At 43.3% G+C, this 17,500-nt stretch overlaps 3 protein-coding genes across 5 annotated transcripts in view; all 3 read right to left on the bottom strand.

Moving 5' to 3' along the window:
- The window catches only part of LOC144532159 (uncharacterized), a 3,354-nt gene extending 2,303 nt beyond the window's left edge, over positions 1 to 1,051 (bottom strand). The window contains exon 1 of the mRNA XM_078272759.1: positions 540 to 1,051. Coding sequence (XP_078128885.1) covers positions 540 to 594 — 55 coding nt within the window. The 5' untranslated portion in view covers positions 595 to 1,051. The remainder of the gene's footprint in view (positions 1 to 539) is intronic.
- A 1,172-nt stretch (positions 1,052 to 2,223) lies between these two features.
- Positions 2,224 to 5,400, bottom strand: LOC144532150 (uncharacterized). Its single transcript, XM_078272746.1, has 2 exons — positions 5,296 to 5,400; positions 2,224 to 3,690 (listed from the first exon to the last, which is right to left on the bottom strand). Exons 1-2 carry the CDS (start codon positions 5,345 to 5,347, stop codon positions 2,948 to 2,950), a joined length of 795 nt encoding a protein of 264 aa, XP_078128872.1. The 5' UTR covers positions 5,348 to 5,400; the 3' UTR covers positions 2,224 to 2,947.
- A 2,076-nt stretch (positions 5,401 to 7,476) lies between these two features.
- ndufaf5 (NADH:ubiquinone oxidoreductase complex assembly factor 5) overlaps positions 7,477 to 17,500 on the bottom strand; it is a 21,192-nt gene continuing 11,168 nt past the window's right edge. For 2 of the 3 annotated variants that reach the window (XM_078272733.1, XM_078272714.1), the window contains exons 7-11: positions 16,283 to 16,480; positions 14,162 to 14,222; positions 10,519 to 10,602; positions 8,962 to 9,044; positions 7,477 to 7,714 (exon numbers count right to left, since the gene is read on the bottom strand). In XM_078272733.1, the coding sequence (XP_078128859.1) occupies positions 7,628 to 7,714; positions 8,962 to 9,044; positions 10,519 to 10,602; positions 14,162 to 14,222; positions 16,283 to 16,480 (513 nt within the window). In that variant the 3' untranslated portion in view covers positions 7,477 to 7,627. The remainder of the gene's footprint in view (positions 7,715 to 8,961; positions 9,045 to 10,518; positions 10,603 to 14,161; positions 14,223 to 16,282; positions 16,481 to 17,500) is intronic. The other variant, XM_078272724.1, reaches the window with a different exon arrangement.

The raw sequence follows: 17,500 nt of genomic DNA, 5'->3' as shown, positions 1-17,500 counted from the left end.
TAGACTTGAAAGGGGAGAGAGAGGGGCAGACACACACACACACACACACACACAGACACACACACACACACACACACACGCACAGACACACACACACACACACACACACAGACACACACACACACACACGCACAAACACACACGCACACAGACATTTTTTAAACCGTAGAAAGAAGGAAGGAAGACAAGAAAAGGTCCAAAGAAGCCACAAAAACATCACATTTTTGGTATAAAATAAAGGGCTCCATAAGGAACAATGGTCTGGTAACAACAGCCTTGTAACTGAAATACATTTTGCAAAAAACTCTTACGTACACGTGCCCCCGTTTGAGGAACACCGGCGTAGATCATTGAGATATGAAATGTATTGAGCCCAAATATATAGAGTCTTTATTCATCTTGAGGGAAATTTAAGGCATCCAGTAGCTTAGACAACCATAACAGAACAAACACACATACACACATACTGTATATCTCACATACATACAATTATAGATATGATGTTGATTAAAAAAAGCTGACAAATTAGATGTTCTCACCGTTCAAGCTGAGACCGAAGCGTCCAGCGAGGAGGAGGAGGAGATAGAGCAACATCTCTGCAGCCCACTGACCTTGTTAAGTGACAGACGACTAAAATGCTGTCTTCTTTGTATCTGAGGGGAAGTTATGACGAACGAGGTTGTGGTTGGACGTGCAAAGTAGCTGTTATTTTTAATACTGTGTGGCTATTAGATCAGCAGCTGATTTAGATCTTGAAAACAATAATAGTTTGTTGAAGGCGTCTGAAATGTGGGAGCGTTCCTATGTTCTCACATTTGCTTTTTCATAAATATGTCTCAGATTTTATCCCCCTAATCCTAAAAAATGTGTGGGAGGGTAGGGCTTAAATTGAAGAGAAATGTAGGAACACAAGACCTCATTTTGAAAATGTTCTAGAAATGTGGGACCATAGGGCTGTGGGACCATTGGGCTGTGGGAACACAGGGCTGTGGGACCATTGGGCTGTGGGAACATAGGGCTGTGGGACCATTGGGCTGTGGGAACACAGGGCTGTGGGACCATTGGGCTGTGGGAACACAGGGCTGTGGGACCATTGGGCTGTGGGACCATTGGGCTGTGGGAACATATGGGCTGTGGGACCATTGGGCTGTGGGAACATAGGACTGTGGGACCATTGGGCTGTGGGAACATAGGGCTGTGGGACCATAGGGCTGTGGGACCATAGGGCTGTGGGACCATAGGGCTGTGGGAACATAGGGCTGTGGGACCATAGGGCTGTGGGACCATAGGGCTGTGGGACCATTGGGCTGTGGGACCATAGGGCTGTGGGACCATTGGGCTGTGGGAAAATATGGCTGTGGGACCATTGGGCTGTGGGAACATTGGGCTGTGGGACCATTGGGCTGTGGGACCATTGGGCTGTGGGACCATAGGGCTGTGGGACCATAGGGCTGTGGGACCATTGGGCTGTGGGACCATTGGGCTGTGGGAACATAGGGCTGTGGGACCATAGGGCTGTGGGACCATAGGGCTGTGGGAACATATGGCTGTGGGACCATAGGGCTGTGGGAACACAGGGCTGTGGGAACATATGGCTGTGGGACCATTGGGCTGTGGGATCATTGGGCTGACCACCTGAAATGTAACACCCAATGAGTTAAATTTCACAAATACATTGTCCTTATATAACCTATTTATTAAATAAAATGCCTCATTAGACTTTATTCTAAAATTCTACAAATATTTTCTTCATCCTCAGAATTCAGAGGTCAAATTTTGACCCGTTTTCAAAAAGTTCCTATATCAGAAATTTGGGTTTCTTTCAACCAAATTGTGTAACGTGGATGGTTCCCTACAACGCTCTTCATAAGCTAAACAAGTGATCAGTTCACTACTTTCACTGGATTTGGGTGTTTTATTAACTTGTATAGCATCTGATTAAACAGTTTAACAAAACTGATAAAAGTGACAAAAATGTCAGAAAAGAAATCCACAAAAACACTGGAAAACGTGACAAAAACTTGCGAAATGAAGTTGATATTTGATATAAACACATCGGGAAAAGTGACAAAAGTGTCAAGACAATCAAAACGTTAAAAAGAAAAGGTTTAGATTCCAATTTTTGACCCAGAAAAACATCCATTCACCAAATGGAAAGACAACAAAATGACAAAATGACAGTACTCTGATCCAATGGATTGGGGGGGAACCAAGGATGGGGGGCAATCATATTTCAGGGTCTAACCCCCCCCCCCCAACCCTCGGACTTTCTTCTACCCACCTATTGTGCAATATTTAATATTTAATACTATTTATAATATTGATAATACTGTGCAATTCCATTACTGTGCAATATCTGTATACTGTGTAACATCTGTATACTGTGTAACATCTGTATACTGTGTAACATCTGTATACCGTGTAATATCTGTATACTGTGTAACATCTGTATACCGTGCAACATCTGTATACTGTGTAACATCTGTATACCGTGTAACATCTGTATACTGTGTAACATCTGTATACTGTGTAACATCTGTATACCGTGCAACATCTGTAAACCGTGCAATATCTGTAAACCGTGCAACATCTGTAAACCGTGTAACATCTGTAAACCGTGCAACATCTGTATACTGTGCAACATCTGTATACTGTGCAATATTACTCTCATTGTCCAATATCTATTACTCATTGAATAGGATCACCACTATTGGGCAATATTCAAATAATGTGCAATAACCCACACTGTGTATCACATTTTATAATAAACCATACTTCTTTTTCATATAGTTTCTCAACTCTGCACTTTACTCTTATTTATATTTATATTTTTTACGAATATGTTGGCACTGGAAAAGGAGTTGCTTTTAATCTAATTGTACATGTGTGTAGTGACAATAAAAGTTATTATATTCTATTCTAATCCTGCAACGATACCGAGAGCTGATTATTTACTGACACCTCCCGTCTGTAGTGGGTTTTGGGCGAGGGAATAAACACACTCCCCACCGCTGCGTCCTTTAGCTGTTGGCTTGTTAACAGCGCTGTACAGATTATTACTGGGTGGCGTGGAGGTGCTCGCCGGCTCACTGATGCTCGTCCAGTAGTACGGACTTTCAAAATAAGAGTCCCTCCCTCTCGGCTGCTCCTCGCTGGCTTCAATCTCCTCATAAATCGCCTCGCCGGTGACACTTTTGTCCAAGTTGTTGTCGCGAGTGCTTCTCTCCGTTCTGTTTTTGAAGCAGAATCTCAGAGTTAAGATCCCCAAAAGCACCATCACAGCACCGACGGCTGCACCGACAGCTACACCGACAGCCACTTTCCAAAAGTCTGAGGGTTGTTGGTTCTCTGCGTCTGGTTCAATGCCGAAACCCAGTCCGTCGTTTCTCTGTGTGACTATTACACTTCCAGCTCTTGGGGCCCCCGTGTTGGGAGGAGTTGTCACATTCAGATATACTTGTGTTTGATTACACAAATACAATGTCGTATCAAAGGATGTAACATTTCTTATTACCAGGGAGTTGTCTGCCAGAGAGCCGTAGCGTTTGTCAGACATTTTCTCTTTGCCATTTTTGATAGTGACCAGAATCACGCGGCTGCCATGTATGTAGCGGCTCCATGTTACATCCCCCTTATGAGGACAGGGAAGAGTAGCCATTGTGTTCTGCAGCACATTAAATGTAGGTGTGTCTGTGAAGTAAAAAGGAAACAAGGAGTGAGTCAGATGATAACACCTGAGTGTGTTTCCTAGATGTCAATCAGCTGTGATCTATCTATTTGCATAACTTCAATCAGCAATGGAACAAAATCCAGCAGATATCTTTGTGTTTCAAATACTGTATGATCAGCTGTTCACTTTGACTTGAGCCTATACGTTAGGTTAAGAACATGGTGTTATCTGTCCTGACATACAGAGTGAAAGCATTTGTAAATGTGGCAGTAAAGAGCCATTGTTTGGTCTTGGTGGAGCTTGTGTGTAAAACTGTTAACTGTATGCATTTTGTGTCAAAGCAACAAGAAATGTGTTAATTGTACACGGACGGATGTTGTGCTGTGTTAAGAGTTTAGGAAAGTTGTTACAAGTTTTTAAAAAAATTGTCATAGCAATCGTGAAAAACTGTAAGGGACTGTCCGTTATTTATCTAAGGGGCCACCGGAGGAGTTTTGGGACATTTAGCCAAAAAAGACATGACCCTCCCCCAGAAATTCATCCATACCTTCTGTACTGGTTTGCGTTTGGCAAATATATACAGACAGCCATTGGGTTTTTTTACAGCTATGACATACGAGACTAAACCTCTGCATCCTCATCTGACGCATCCCACTCCTCTGTTAAGGTGGGGGGGCCATTTCAGTAGATTTACTCACTAACATTGTTGTGGAAACACAACAAGCATGGAAACTAAATGCACACTTCCTGCATTACTTCAAATACTAAGTTACTCCTCTAGTAAACTAGTATTCACATGAAATAAAACAATAAAACATTGAGACCATTCAGCAAGGCACTCTGGGTAACATTCAACACACAAACTGGTTGCTGTGGACTCGTCACTAGGCTTCCTCCACTTCGCCGTTTAAACAAAGTGGAATAAACGTATAAAAGTCCAAATCTACACAACACCCGCAATCAATTAGTAAGCTGACATCAAATGTGGCATTTAGGAAACCTTTATTACAGCCTTTGCACGGTAAGATGTCCAGACATAGTACAACAGTTATTTTCGTTTTTTGCGTCCTGCTGCTCCCATCGTCAGCCAGGCAGTATATGAAATCTGAAGTATTACCTACCACCATTTAGGTGTTTTGTGTTATTTAAGATATTTATAAAATATCTGATCATGCCAGAGTTATTCCACTCATTTTTTAAACAATGCAATTACCCGTTTCAGCCACCAGGGGGCAGCTCCCCTGCCCATATGTCTATGCCCTGCCCCCCTGCAAACTCATGGGTCAGACCCATCTGGTAGCGAAGGAGGGCCGAGACTAAGAGCTACATGGAAAAATATGTATCCCCCCCACCCCCTCTGGACTGAAAAATGTTGGATGACCCTCCCCTCAGCAAAGAATAAAAAGACACGACCATCCCCTATTTTCCTCCGGTGGTCCATTCCATAAATACCAAACGGTCCCTAAGTAGAATATGTTTGTACTCTTTCCACCTCTGCACATGCAAATCTTTGTGTCCCTTTACAAGATGAATGAAGGGTAAATGAAAGCATTGACACCATCATGTATTGAGCCCAAGATGTTAGATTTGATGTTGATAAAATACAGAAATAATGGTTTTCTCACCAGTAGAGCTGCGAGAGAAACATCCAGCGAGGAGTAGCAGATAGAGCAACATCCCTGCAGCCTGCAGACCTTGTTAAGTGACTTCTTCTTTTTATCTGACTTAGTTATATTCCACCACTGTGGCTGAGTGATTCAACGTTTATTTTTAAGTCAGCGTCTCATTGGCTGTACATATCGAACAGTGAATTTCCTGTTGGTATATATATATATATATATATGGATATTCATGAGGCTGCACTTTCATGTCTCTTTGTAGTTTTGCTTATTTAAAGCTGATGTACTTGCACTTACTACTTGTTGTTGAGGACTCTACTGTAAACTAAATCAACCTCTGGGTACAAATAAAGTAACTTGAACTTGTCTGGACGTTGCACCTTCAGGGTTGAAAGCAATTAACTGGAAGTCTCTTTGGATAAAAGCGTCTATACAGGTTGATATATCTTCAAAGACTAAGTATAAAATATAAAAAGTGCCACTTCAGTCTTTTCTAAGAATGTATTTTGATTATATAAATGAGCACTATGATTCTGCTTGATTAAATAAATAAAACAGCAGCATTAAATAAATACACGGTGATCTTCTCTCGCCTGTTCATATGTTAAAAGCTCTGTCTATATACCAGCACTGTGTCAGTCAGTGAGACAGTATTGTGAGGTTGTCCGGCCTCACAGGACTTTGTATGGTAAAAAATATATACTGTATATATGTATGTATATATATATATATATATATATATATATATATATATTTATAAAATGTTCTCGAGGGTGACATGTAATATGTAATGTAATATGTAATGTAACATGTGATGTAATGTAATATAACATGTAATGTGATGTAACGTAACATGTAATGCAATGTAATATGTAATGTAACATGTAATGTAACATGTAATGTAATATGTAATGTAATATAATGTAATATGTAATGTAATATGTAATGTAACATGTAATGTGATGTAACATGTAACATGTAATGTGATGTAATGTAATGTAACATGTAATGTGATGTAATGTAACATGTAATGTAATATAATGTAACATGTAATGTAACATGTAATGTAACATGTAATGTGATGTAATGTAATATGTAACATGTAATGTGATGTAATGTAATATGTAATGTAACATGTAATGTAATATGTAATGTGATGTAACGTAACATGTAATGCAATGTAATATGTAATGTAACATGTAATGTAACATGTAATGTAATATAATGTAACATGTAACGTAACATGTAATGTGATGTAATGTAATATGTAATGTAACATGTAATGTAATATAATGTAACATGTAATGTAATATGTAATGTAACATGTAATGTAACATGTAATGTAACATGTAATGTGATGTAATGTAACATGTAATGTAACATGTAATGTAATATGTAATGTAACATGTAATGTGATGTAACATGTAACATGTAATGTGATGTAATGTAATATGTAATGTAACATGTAATGTAACATGTAATGTAATGTAATGTGTAATGTGATGTAATGTAATATAATGTAATATAATGCAATGTATAATATGATGTAATATAATATAATGTAATATAATGTATAATGTAATGTAATGTAATATAATGTAATATAATGTAATATAATGTAATGTAATGTAATATAATACAATATAATGTAATGTAATGTAATATAATGTAATATAATGTAATATATAATGTAATGTAATATAATGCAATATAATGTAATATAATATAATATAATGTAATGTAATATAATGTAATATAATATAATGTAATATAATGTAATATAATGTAATGTAATATAATGTAACGTAATGTAACATGTAATATACATGTAATGTAACATGTAATGTGATGTAATGTAATATGTAACATGTAATGTGATGTAATGTAACGTAACATGTAATGTAATATGTAATGTAACATGTAATGTGATGTAATGTAATATGTAATGTAACATGTAATGTAATATGTAATGTGATGTAATGTAATATGTAATGTAACATGTAATGTAATATGTAATGTAACATGTAATGTGATGTAATGTAACATGTAATGTAACATGTAATGTAACATGTAATGTGATGTAACGTAACATGTAATGTGATATGTAATGTGATGTAACGTAACATGTAATGTAATATGTAATGTGATGTAACGTAACAGGTAACGTAACATGTAATGTTCTCACGATACTGTTTTCCATTGCTCAACTTTATTCCAGACACAACAACATTACAACACTTGTCCTCTTACAGTTTTAACCCTGGAATCAAAACATAGCTGTTAAAATAGAAATCTATTATTTACAATCTGCAGTGGGTCAGCTGTTCAGTCGGCTCTTCTACGACGTGTTCGTGTTGGTCGGCTGGCTGATCTTTGACAAATCCCCAAACGACACGTTGGCTGAGCCTCGCTTCGCCGGTTTGGCCTGACGAAAGACAAAAAAACATTTAAACCACTGCCATGGGGGTACCACAGGGTTCTGTGCTGGGTCCTCTTATTATTATTTACAGTTTACATGAATATAATCTCCAACTCCGACCAATAATATCCGTATATATGCAGATGACACACTCCTGTATCCAACTCAAGCCACGTGTAGATTACAGTCTAGTGTTAGTAGAGCTGCAGTCTTTTAGTCGATAATGCCAACCTTACACCAAACGACTTCTCAAGCGACTCCTCTGTCTCAGACTAATGTACAATGTGTTAATGAGACCCCGAGAGTCTTGCTAGAGTCTGGGCGCTCCAGCAGAACAGAACATTGTGGTAATTGGTATGTGTGTGTGTGTGTGTGTGTGTATGAGTATGTGTCCGTGTCCGTGTGTGTGTATATATATGTGTGTGTGTGTGTGTGTATGTCCGTGTGTGTGTATATGGGTGTGTGTGTGTGTGTCCGTGTATATATGTGTGTGTGTGTGTGTGTGTGCGTGTGTATGTGTGTCCGTGTGTGTGTGTGTGTATGTGTGTCCGTGTGTGTTTGTTTTACTATATTCGTGGGGTCCAAAAACCGGGGAATACAGTATACTTGTGGGGCCCAAAATGCTGGACCCCACAAGGTTAAAGGTCTGTTTGAGGGTTAAGACTTGGTTTTAGGATTAGGGTTAGAATGAGGTTCTGGTTAGGGTGAGGGTAAGGGTTAAGGTTAGGCATTTAGTGGTGATGGTTAAGGTTAGGGTCCCCACAAAGATAGTGAAACAAACGTGTGTGTGTGTATGTGTCCGTGTGTGTGTGTGTCACTCTCTGTCTGTCCGTTGGTCTCTCTCGCCGTGTGTCTCATTACCTGCGTGGCTTGACATTCGCTTGCATCTCGCGCAAGAAATAGAGGAGACGGCGAAACGATCACTGCAGCGTGCGGGCCAACGCGGCCGCCACGCACCGGTATGAACGGACAGAATGGATAACATGGCCGCCAAAATGAAAATAGCTGTGCTGCACGACTATACGCGACGCTTGCGCGCCCCGTGTGTTTAATCTTTTCAAAGTCTGTTCAAAGTCTTCTAGTGTGAAGTAGGCATTAGACGCATCATCCTCCGCAGCTCCGCCCTTTTTGTCCAAATGTGGTCACTTCTGGCTCCAAAATACCAAGATGGAGACGACAACAATGCTAACTCCAGGCTTCAAAAACAGCAGTCCACAAACCAATGGGTGACCTTGCTGCTGCTGTGGTCTTACCTGAGACTCGTGAGGCTTCCAGCCAATCATGTAGAGGATCTCAAAGGTGGCGGGGATGGACCCGTCCTCGTTACCGTACATCTCTGAAACATTGTCACACAAACGCAGACATCAATGAAGTACTTCTTCCGCCACGGAAAACTCATATTGTGACCCAGCAAGGAAAGAATACAAACAGAATACAGTTTTTGTTCCACTCTTGCAGGTCAAGGCGCTGACGCACCAACCCGACAATCGGCCGTCGGACAGTCTGGCGAGGTCGGTGACTCGAGTCTGGTCGGTGTGCTCCGTGCCGTCGTCAGTCGGAGGAGCTGTCGGCCTTCATTTGGGACGATTTGACATGTTGAATCTGAGGACGGGCAGTCGGACTCAATGACCAATCTGATTGGTGGAGCGCTAACCGGAAATTACTAGCGGGGATGAGCGTGACGAACGCCTCTCAAAATCTGACGAACATCTGTCAGACTGACCTTTGTTGGTCTGAAATGAAGACAGATTCAGCAACTGCACGGCCTGTTTCTCTCTTCAAATGTTTCCAGAAACACGTTTCGGTGAACTATCTTCATAAAATATGAGATCGTATTCTGAACGAGACGCCATTATGGTCGGTTGTAAAATCTGTGAGACCCACGTAACACGTTCGTCCAATCAGCTGCCGGTTTTCTCTCTTTTTTTTTGACAATACAGATTAGCGCCGCCTGCTGTTATGGAGACGTATTACGTCTCGCGCACGCGCAGAACGTACGCTGAAGTCTGCGTCGCTTCTGTGTGTTCTGATGCACTTTTTGGACCTCGGGGAGACGACCGATCGGTCCGACTGGCTTTTCTGCCGACGGTCGGCTGTCGGGTTGGTGTGTCAGAGCCTTTAACCAAGTAAAGGCAACATTCAGGAAAACCCACAGTCCACCCTATTCTGAACTGTGCGTGTTAAGGACAGCAGCTTATGGCAAAGAGGAAGTAAAACAAGCAGAGTTGACAGAAAAGTGTCTATTTCAGGCAGATGTACCAGTGTGGATAACGATGAGCAAAAGGCACCAGATCAGGTTTAAAAATAGGAAAAAATGAGAACCAAGAAAACAGAAGAATCAGAAATACAGCCTGAAGTAACAGCTGTGACACCAAGAAGGGGAATCAACAAAGTCTGCATGAGGACAAATGTTTGGCAGTGATACCATTTCAAGAATGAAGTTTCTATTATATTTTTCTTATTGTCAACAAATCCCAACAGTGTGGGGCTCCCAGCTCCAAGCACATTGGACACATATACAGTAGATTCATCAGTAGTTTCCTAAAATCTGTAAAAGTGGAGACGGACCTAATCTATTAAAATGTTTCTATGATGGCTGCTGGAGCCGCAGAAATCTATTTGGGGCAGATGTGTGATTTTGGTCATTTTAACCAAGCCCCCAGGGAGAGCGTCATGTCTAAAAGCCACCATGGGCTTAGTGGATAAGGGTGGTACTGCACCCCATGAACACTGTATCCAGTTCTCTTCATCCATCCATGATTTTAACAGGGAAGTGTAGCATCTGATCGCTCTCTTCTTTAAATACTCACCTTTATAAATAGCTTCTGCTGCTAATATGGTGTCTCTGTGCAACAGCGTTTTCCTGTTCCAGGCACAGTTACTCTCGCCCATACCTACAGAGTACGGACAAAAACAATCATGTAGTATACAAGTTGGCAGATTTGTTTTAAAGGGTCTGAAAAGCAGAGATTTGTAGTAAATTATCAGATTTTAATTGAACACATTTTTAATATAGTGAAATAACAACACCACCCCCCTAACTACGATCTCAGAAATGACAATGTGGACAAAAATCGAACACTGTCGTCATCGTATTAGATTGCACTAAACTGTAAAAGTGGAAGCAGTACAAGGGCCCCATCCTGCACCCGGCGCAGCGCGGTGCACAGCCCGACGCAAGTGTCTTTGCTAGTTTAAGACCGTCCAGCGCTCGCGTCGTTTAAATAACAAATGCACCTGCGCCCATCTGTGGCCCATGGGCGTGCTGGTCTTACAGGGAGGTGTGTTCAGGTGCATTCTGGGCGCGCTGGTCTTACAGGGAGGTGTGTTCAGGTGCATTCTGGGCGTGCTGGTCTTACAGGGAGGTGTGTTCAGGTGCATTCTGGGCGTGCTGGTCTTACAGGGAGGTGTGTTCAGGTGCATTCTGGGCGTGCTGGTCTTACAGGGAGGTGTGTTCAGGTGCATTCTGGGCGCGCTGGTCTTACAGGGAGGTGTGTTCAGGTGCATTCTGGGCGCTGGTCTTACAGGGAGGTGTGTTCAGGTGCATTCTGGGCGTGCTGGTCTTACAGGGAGGTGTGTTCAGGTGCATTCTGGGCGCGCTGGTCTTACAGGGAGGTGTGTTCAGGTGCATTCTGGGCGTGCTGGTCTTACAGGGAGGTGTGTTCAGGTGCATTCTGGGCGTGCTGGTCTTACAGGGAGGTGTGTTCAGGTGCATTCTGGGCGTGCTGGTCTTACAGGGAGGTGTGTTCAGGTGCATTCTGGGCGCGCTGGTCTTACAGGGAGGTGTGTTCAGGTGCATTCTGGGAGTATTGCTATCTTGAGGCAGCAGGAAGTGATGGCACCATTGACCAACAAAAACCTGGTCTAAAGTCAATAACGCAGCATTTCATTGTTATTTTAACAGCATTATTAAAATGCTCCTAGGCTCGTGCACAGCACGTGCACACTATGCTTGTTACACACACAGGGACACACACACACACACAGGGACGCACAGCAGCACACACACATGCAGAAGATTACAAATACAAATATTACGGTGCAAATCCTCCATCATAACAGCAATGCTCCAAGGTCCAAACGCGCCTGGCTTTTAAAGGGAATGGGAGATGATCTCTGATTGGTTGATTACATGTTACGCCCAAAACACACCTCTGATTAATGAAGACACTAAGGTCAACCCTTTAGAACCATGACCCCGGCACACGGACCCTTTTATCAGCCGTCAAACTAGCAGAAGTGGATTAGGACGCCCTGAGCACACCTGCAGCAGGCGCTTCACGCCGTGACCTCAGATCGGTAAAATAGAGCCCTGAGAGTTCTTACACTGTAGATTTAAAAGGGATAGTTCAGATGTTTTTTTGTATGAGGTACTTCTCCATAGTCAGGATTTTAGACACCGTAAAAAAAAAAAAAAAACGATATCAGTTGAAGTGGACGCTGTATTTAGAATATTTTCAGCGCTTCACCGTGCTGTCAGACGGCCCTTTACGACGGGGAACTGAAGCCGTCATCTCTGCTCTCTCCCACCAGACTCTTTTGACATTACCCCCTTTCCGACCGGAGGGATTTTTGCAGTTCCTAGAACCCTTTGTTTCTCGTGTTCTGACTGGACCAATTTGGGGATTTTTAAGTCCCTCTGGCCACAGTTCCTGTAACTCTTTCAGCTCCTCCTTCAGGGCGGGGTCTCTTCCCTTTTCAGCATAGGAACCTATAGGTCAACGAGGGTCGGTTTCTGGTACAGACAGACCAACAACGGGACATTTTTAACAATTTTCACCATCTTATTCATCACTAAATTCACTTCTGACAACGTTTTAGGCGAGAAATTAACGGTTTATATTTCTAATATAGGCAGTCTTGTGAAAATTGATGCCGAATTGACAAGTTGCTTCAAAGTTCGGAGTTGAGAAGCTCCATGAAGTGAGGCGACAGCCAGCAGGTCCTGCCCCGGCCGCTAGCTCGTCTCTGGGCCAGTCCTGATGCTCAGAGACCCCGCTGTGAGCTGGAGGTCTCTCAGACCAGACACACACACACAGACACACACAGACACACACACACACAGTCACACACACCTCGCTGTGAGCTGGAGGTCTCTCAGACCGCTCTCGTTAATAAGAGGCTTTGACGGTTCGTTTGTTTAAATATCACAACACATGTCCATCATATTAACGGAAACGTTAACACTCACACACACACACACACACACACAGACACAGACACACACACACACACAGACACAGACACAGACACACACACACACACACACACACACACACACACACACACACACACACACACAGACACACACACACACACACACACACACACACAGACACAGACACACACACACACACACGGACACAGACACAGACACACACACACGGACACACAGACACACACACACGACACACACACACACACACACAGAGACACACACACACACAGACACACACACACACACACACACACACACACACACACACACAGAGACACACAGACACACACACACACACACACACACACACACACACACACACACACAGACACACACACACAGACACACACACACAGTCACACAGAAACACACAGACACACACACAGACACACACACACACACACACACACACACACACACACACACACACACACACACACACACACACAGACACACACACACACACACGTCCACAGCGCAGCAGGCAGAGGCGGGGGTGAGCGATATCACCGTTTCTCTTCGGGAGACTTGTTTAAATTATGACAAATATGCTACATACATAAGATTTAGTATTTAGTTCATACTTCTTTTTTGTTGGTGTATTTGTTTTCTGATTTTAACGCTATAAAGACCGTCTCCGTGCTTGCATCACTCCCTTACCCCCCCCTACCAGTCCCTATGGCCACTGGGCCAGTGGGACTGCAAACGGAAAAAACTGTTTTGGGGGAGAGTCGTTAGGAGATCTGTTTAGAAGTGGACTCTTCCTATAACTACGTTCCTGGAACTACTTGGTCGGAAAACGGCTGAAAACGGCCATTTTACACGGGAACAAATGGCTTTGTCGAGAGCAGAGATAAAGGCTTGAGATCTCCCCACGTAGGCCATCTTATGAAGGCGGTTGGTAAAGCAGCAGGTATCCCAGATCTGCTTCTCTAAACTGTTATCACGTCTACCGGCGTCTACTGTCGCTAACACCCTGACTATGGAGTAGTAGCTCATACAACCACACTGACACATATATCCAAACTGTCCCTTTAAGAGCTCTTTGGAGATCAATGTCAACCTAAATAACAAAACTAAAGTAAAACTTGGCACTACAAGGTTCTGCTCAGATTAACAGCTTTGATATCCAGCTGGATTCGGACTCTGCATCTTAAATTCAGACACTTCCAACAACGCTTTGATGATGTGGACGGACTAAACGGAGTCACGTATTAGCACAGAGCAGTTTGTACCTTGTAGGTCGGTCATGACTTCAATGATTCCTGGGTAGTTAACCTGAACGTCATCTACGTCCTGAAACACAAAGACAGACAGTATGTTGACTGTAAAAATCATAGAGGACCCATTTACTGTATGTGTTCCAATATCAAACGTGTTTTTTTATTTTTCGGTTTGGCTTTACTTCCATTTTTCAAATCTCCATCACCAAACTCCACCAAACTCCATGTAAATAATCAGGACTTTTAGCGTGTATAGAGCCAGCATATTTCCACCAGACTCCATGTAAATAATCAGGACTTTTAGCGTGTATAGAGCCAGCATATTTCCACCAGACTCCATGTAAATAATCAGGACTTTTAGCGTGTATAGAGCCAGCATATTTCCACCAGACTCCATGTAAATAATCAGGACTTTTAGCGTGTATAGAGCCAGCATATCTCCACATGTAAATGGGTGAATTAAGGGTTTATTTCAACCAAACCAGAGTGGTGATTGTTGGAACAGTGGAAAGATGAACCAAGACGGCTTTTGATAGTTTTATTTAGTTTCTGTCCAGTTTGAATGAAGTGTGTTTTACGATGATAAAAGTCCTGATTATTTACATGGAGTCTGGTGGAGTTTGGTGATGGTGATTTCGGGGCTGTTTCATGTTAAACTAAAAGGATCTTCCTCTTTAACTAAAAGGTCTATCTCTGTAGGGATCCTTTCATAATGTTGTCAGACACTTTAGAATAATAATCTGAGTCTGTCAGCGGCAGAATCATAGCTTCTAGTAAACGCTAACAGAGAGCCTGTTCACTCCCTATTCAGCCCCATTGTACCGAATTTGGTTGCAGTTCCACCAGAGTTCCACCGGGGGTGATCACGGTCCAGTACAAAATGAATGGGACTCTATGGAGCTAGACGGGCTAAATTAATGGGAGTCTATGGAGCTAGACGGGCTAAATGAATGGGAGTCTATGGAGCTAGACGCTAAATGAATGGGACTCTATGGAGCTAGACGGCTAAATGAATGGGACTCTATGGAGCTAGACGGCTAAATGAATGGGACTCTATGGAGCTAGACGGCTAAATGAATGGGACTCTATGGAGCTAGACGGGCTAAATTAATGGGAGTCTATGGAGCTAGACGGGCTAAATTAATGGGACTCTATGGAGCTAGACGCTAAATGAATGGGACTCTATGGAGCTAGACGCTAAATGAATGGGACTCTATGGAGCTAGACGCTAAATGAATGGGACTCTATGGAGCTAGACGCTAAATGAATGGGACTCTATGGAGCTAGACGGCTAAATGAATGGGAGTCTATGGAGCTAGATGCTAAATGAATGGGACTCTATGGAGCTAGATGCTAAATGAATGGGACTCTATGGAGCTAGATGCTAAATGAATGGGACTCTATGGAGCTAGATGCTAAATGAATGGGACTCTATGGAGCTAGATGCTAAATGAATGGGACTCTATGGAGCTAGATGCTAAATGAATGGGACTCTATGGAGCTAGATGCTAAATGAATGGGACTCTATGGAGCTAGATGCTAAATGAATAGGAGTCTATGGAGCTAGATGCTAAATGAATGGGACTCTATGGAGCTAGATGCTAAATGAATGGGACTCTATGGAGCTAGATGCTAAATGAATGGGACTCTATGGAGCTAGACGGCTACATTTCTCTCTTTTCACCTGATTGTCGTTGAGAAATCTCAGATTTGATTGTAGTTGTTGCAAGTTCAACATGGATTATAGGTCGACAGTTGAATGAACGAGTAAAAAGGAAGTGACTCAGAGCTTGCCGTAAAGCAGCATCTCTGGCCGTATATGTGTATGACGTCACTGACATTTTAAAGAGGCTTTTTAGAACAAAAAAGCCTCTTTAAAATAATCTAACACCCAACAGTGTGTATTTTCTTAGCCTCCCCTTTCAAATGCAACATTCAGATTACTAGACAAAAAGTATATCCTGAGAAAAGGATGGATTTTGAGGGGTATAGCTCCATATACCTATTCATTCTGCACTGGCCTGTGAGCGCCCCCTATATGGAAACAGAGTGGAACTGCAACCAGTTCAGAAGCCGGAAGTTTCCAGAGAGTGGAAGTTCTCCCCTTATTAGATATTCTCTGGCGTTCCTCACCACGGTGAGCATGCTGAAGCCGGCCCGGCCCAGCAGGTTGCCCAGGTCGGTGACGGCGGTGTAGGGGGAGACATGGGGGGAGAATCCTCCCTCCCGCTCCGTCTCGGCGAGCTGGAGGGAGCAGCGCAGCTCGTACAGCGTCTCGCCGCCCACCATCGCCCCGATGAACACGCCGTCCGGCTTCAACACCTGCTGGATCTGAGAGGAAGGGCAGTTATTGAGAAGACTCCGGTGAAACTAAATGAAATAAGTCATTTCATCTCTCCTCGCATGATGTCCTCGCGTCTCTCCCGTGCTTCGTTGGTGGGACGGACTGACCCTACAGTCACGTTAGCTACAAGAGACAGCGACAAAGCGACAGGCTGCCGTTCATTTTCAACGGGGGTGGCCGTTTGCCAGCGACAAGCGACGATCTCGCCGCTGCCACGAGCGAGGCGGGGCCAAAAAAGACCAGAAGTCTATTTTATGCAAATGCTGAGCGATGCGACAAAGCGACAGCCAATCGGAGGGAAGGCAGCGTGACGTATGTCAGTGGCTCGAGTCGAAGAAAATAACTGAAGATGGCGGAAAAACGCTTCAGGACGTCGTATTTCTGTGCATATCTGATATGTTTGGCATTTCATCTCATACATTTTGTTACTTTTATCGAGAAATAAATACTTTTAAATCCAAAAACATCGTTCTTGTGACTTGACAATACTTCTGAAGACGTGGGTAGGGCCTCCTGCGCGCTGCCTGCGTGGCGTGAGCGTGGCGTTTCTGTTGCGTGGCGTCTTCTATGTCTTTACACACCAGAAAGGTGTCTGACGACGCTGCTGCTGCTGCTGCTGCTGCTGCTACTACTGCTGCTGCTGCTACTACTGCTGCTGCTGCTACTACTACTACTGCTGCTGCTACTACTACTGCTGCTGCTGCTACTACTACTGCTGCTGCTGCTACTACTGCTGCTGCTGCTGCTGCTAGCAGCAGCAGCTGCTGCTGCTGCTGCTGCTACGTCGCTGCTGCTGCCGCTGCCGCTGCCTGCTGCTGCAGCCGCTACATCGCTGCTGCTGCTGCTAGCTGCCACTGCTAGCTGCTGCTGCTGCTGCCGCTGCCGCTGCTGCTAGCTGCACTGCTGCTGCTGCTGCTGCTGCTGCTACTACTACTACTACTGCTGCTGCTGCTACTACTGCTGCTGCTGCTAGCCTTGTCTGTTCACATGGATGTTTCCCATAAACA

Source organism: Sander vitreus, chromosome 2 (genome assembly GCF_031162955.1).
Source record: "Sander vitreus isolate 19-12246 chromosome 2, sanVit1, whole genome shotgun sequence".
In the NCBI taxonomy this organism is placed as follows: Eukaryota; Metazoa; Chordata; class Actinopteri; order Perciformes; family Percidae; genus Sander; species Sander vitreus.
Note: the sequence above shows the minus strand (reverse complement) of the source record. Positions and strands in the feature narration are given on the sequence as shown.

Bases quoted from the DNA above. Each gene is read 5' to 3' on its own strand.
- LOC144532150 (XM_078272746.1), bottom strand. From the start codon at position 5,347: ATGTTGCTCTATCTGCTACTCCTCGCTGGATGTTTCTCTCGCAGCTCT. The intron at 3,691-5,295 runs GTGAGAAAACCA...TTTACTTCACAG, and splicing joins TTTCTCTCGCAGCTCTACTG to ACACACCTACATTTAATGTG.